This window comes from Arachis ipaensis, chromosome B04 (assembly GCF_000816755.2).
Source record: "Arachis ipaensis cultivar K30076 chromosome B04, Araip1.1, whole genome shotgun sequence".
Taxonomy (NCBI): domain Eukaryota; kingdom Viridiplantae; phylum Streptophyta; class Magnoliopsida; order Fabales; family Fabaceae; genus Arachis; species Arachis ipaensis.
Genome location: NC_029788.2, coordinates 127830358 through 127833710, shown reverse-complemented (window position 1 = coordinate 127833710; position 3353 = coordinate 127830358). Strand labels below are relative to the sequence as shown.

At 32.7% G+C, this 3353-nt stretch overlaps 1 protein-coding gene across 1 annotated transcript; it reads left to right on the top strand.

The window, feature by feature from the left end:
• Nucleotides 828-2994, top strand: LOC107637297 (peptidyl-prolyl cis-trans isomerase E-like). Its single transcript, XM_016340729.1, has 2 exons — nucleotides 828-1014; nucleotides 2786-2994. The coding sequence occupies exons 1-2, from the start codon at nucleotides 828-830 to the stop codon at nucleotides 2992-2994; spliced, it is 396 nt and encodes a 131-aa protein (XP_016196215.1).

Here is a 3353-nt window from a genome sequence, read left to right as displayed (position 1 = left end):
TTTATATAAAAATAATATTATAAAATATTAAATAATTTGATATATTTAATTAAATAATTTAACAATTTATAATATTATTTTTATATAAATAATATTATCCTCCTTTAAGAAAAGCCTTGCCTTGTAACTTGTAACTTGTAAGTAGTCAATTTCCACATCGTTTCCCTAACGTTTGTAATTGAACCGTTTTATGTGGCAAAGTGAAATTAGTGCATACTGAACTTTCAAGGAAATTGTAAATTGGTGAAGTTTTGGTAGCTTTTTAGCTTCTTTTTTAATTTAGCTATTCTTTATTCATTCTTCCCAACCAAGTATATATATATATTTTCCATGGTTCATGCGCACCACACACACTAATAAGTAATAACCAAGAAGTTACTTGGTAGTGCAATTGCAAGAACAAGGCCCTTTTTTAAAAGGTATAATATATAGTTGCATACACTATCCATATCCATCAAATATTAGTGGCCTGGCTTAACTAATCTTAATGACATCAACAAAGTGAGGTTTAATTTGATTATCATATTTCAGCCAGTTCATCATATGCATTCATATGAGATTTTGCGTGTGAAACAACTAATATATTCATCTTGTTTTCTTATTATGTCCGATAATTGACAATGGACAAATACTAGAATTAAGAGAATGCAAACCATATTCCTCCATCTTTATCATATATAATATAATATATTAATTTAATTTTGCTGTAATGTGAGCGTAAAATAATTTTACACGTAAATTTAATTACGTAATGACACACTGACAATGGTTCTAAATTCGCCGATGAGAATTTCAAGTTGAAGCATACAGGACCTGGTATGCTTTCCATGGCAAATGCAGGGCCCCATACAAATGGTTCTCAGTTTTTTATATGTACTGCCAAGACTGAATGGCTTGATGGGAAGCATGTTGTGTTTGGAAAAGTTATTGATGGGTACAGTGTGGTTAAGGAGATGGAGAAGGTTGGTTCAAATGCTGGGAAGACATCTGAACCGGTTGTTATAGAAGATTGTGGTCAGATAGCAGAGAATTGAATTCATCATCCATGGGTTTTTCATGGCAAGTTTTAAGCCTTGTTAGTAATACAATGTAAATTAATAAGCGATTATATGTATTACAAGTAAAATGCTTTTAAGTTGATTTTAATTGATAAATTGCTTTGTGCTTTGTTGGACCAGATGATTTAGAAGAGAAGTACCACACAGTACACTAAGTTAGAACCGAGAATGGGATGGGTAGGGTTTGAACTTTATTTTAATCTTATCTGTGGGTTGAAAACTTTTTTAAGACTCAACCCTGTTCTATCCTAAAGTTCTTAATCCTACTCTATCTAATTCTATCTGCAGGAAAATTAAAAATTTTTAAACAAATATAAAACAAAAATGCTAATAAAATCCTAAATTTCCTGTTACATCATCATGTATATCCTACTTCCTCACTGAATATGTCTATGATTCTCCATAATTTCTAGCCTTTCTAGTTACCTACAGAGATTTTATTTGTACCTTTATTGCTCCCCTGTTTTGTACCCTCTCTTCAAAGCCATACATTCCATGATTCATCCTTAGTGTTGGCTTGAATTTCCCATGAAGGCCACCAAGCAAAGGCCGCGACGGGCTTGTCCTGCAACTTCAGCTTTTTGTACATAGATTTAATAGAGCAGAATTTTTATAATACATAGTTGTTCTCCCATGCTATGGCCTTCTTGTAGGGTGTATGTTGCACTCCTCTAAAGTGAACTGCATATTAGTCTCAAGTGTCATGATTGTTGCTTCTAAATTTACAGCATACCGAGTCTTTTAGGAAAATCTTCACCCTTTTTATAATGGTTCGTTGGCCTCTTTTAAAGGTCGCTCCTCAAGCACACAGATATCTTTGGCAAGAGCTTTGATCACATTATGCTCCAATGACTTTAATGGAGAACCTCTAGCGTCTATAACACATTCATGTAAGTCTGACAAGAGTATTGATCATCTCAATGTTGCCTATTCCCACACATATATCATCATTTTATTTGATCATCAATGATGTAAAAATTACTTGCTTGATGCTCTTAGATTTTTACCTTCGTTTAAACGCCATCCAATTTGAAGGAATTCAACCAACTCCTGCCTGAAGGGTATTTACAAATTTTATTAATTAATAATATTAATATAAATAAACGGTTACTAACCGTTTAGTATTATTTAGTTGAAAGGACACAACCTTTTAAGGATTGTATATGTTCAAAATATTGTGCCTGTTGGCTAAAGGGACACTACTCTTTAAGAGTTGTGTATGTTCAAAACATTGAATCTATTGGCAATAGAAAAGACACAACCATTTGTATACGTAACTAATCATAATTGCTACATGCAATATGTATAAATAAGTCCTTATCCACTATTTCAGATCAGTAATACTAAGTGTACAATTTACTCAACCATTAAGAGATTTTCTTTGTTCAAGAGAGTTGAGAATTTCTTACTATTGCTAATTAAGAAATTCTTAGGTTTCATTGTATCCTGGGAGAGTATTGTCATCAACCCTATAGCAACTAACTGTGGGGACAAATATCTCTCTAAAGAAAGCGATCTAATCGTGCCTTGAAACCACTACACAAATATAAGATTTTGTCATCTTACCATCTTTATATACCCAACAATTTTAGAGAGATATTTCTTGAAGATGGCACAAGATCAAAACACTACGTTTAAGGTCATGAATCAAGAGTTTGTCATTTTAGATTGCTTTGATGGAACGAACTTCAACCGTTGAAAAGACAAGATAATGTTTCTTCTTTCAGTTCTCAATCTTGCATATGTGATTGACCCAAAAACTACACCAATTGCCGATGAAGCTGAAAATTCCACACCGGAAGAGAAAGAAAAGATTGTTCAACTGAAAAAGAAACGTGATGAAGATACTTTTACATGTCGAGGCCATATTCTTAATACTTTGTCCGACCGACTCTATGATCTCTACATGTCAATTCAATCACCATTAGAGATTTGAAAATTTTTTGAAGAAAAGTACAATACCGAACGACAAGGAACATATAAGTTTATTATGATGAAATATTTTGAATTTATTATGAATGATACTATGCCTGTCATGGATCAAATTCATGAATTACAAATCCTTATAAGTAGACTTCGTGATCTACAAGTGGTGATCCCTGAATCATTACAAGTTGGAGCAATTATTTCAAAATTGCCTTCATCATGGAATGGTTATAGGAAGAAACTTTTACATCTTGGTGAGGACTTCACAATTGAGAAATTACTAAGGCATATACGTATAGAGGAGGAAATTCGAAAACGTGATGCTGTGTATCTTTCTCAAAGTTCTAAAGTGAATCACATTGGTGAAAA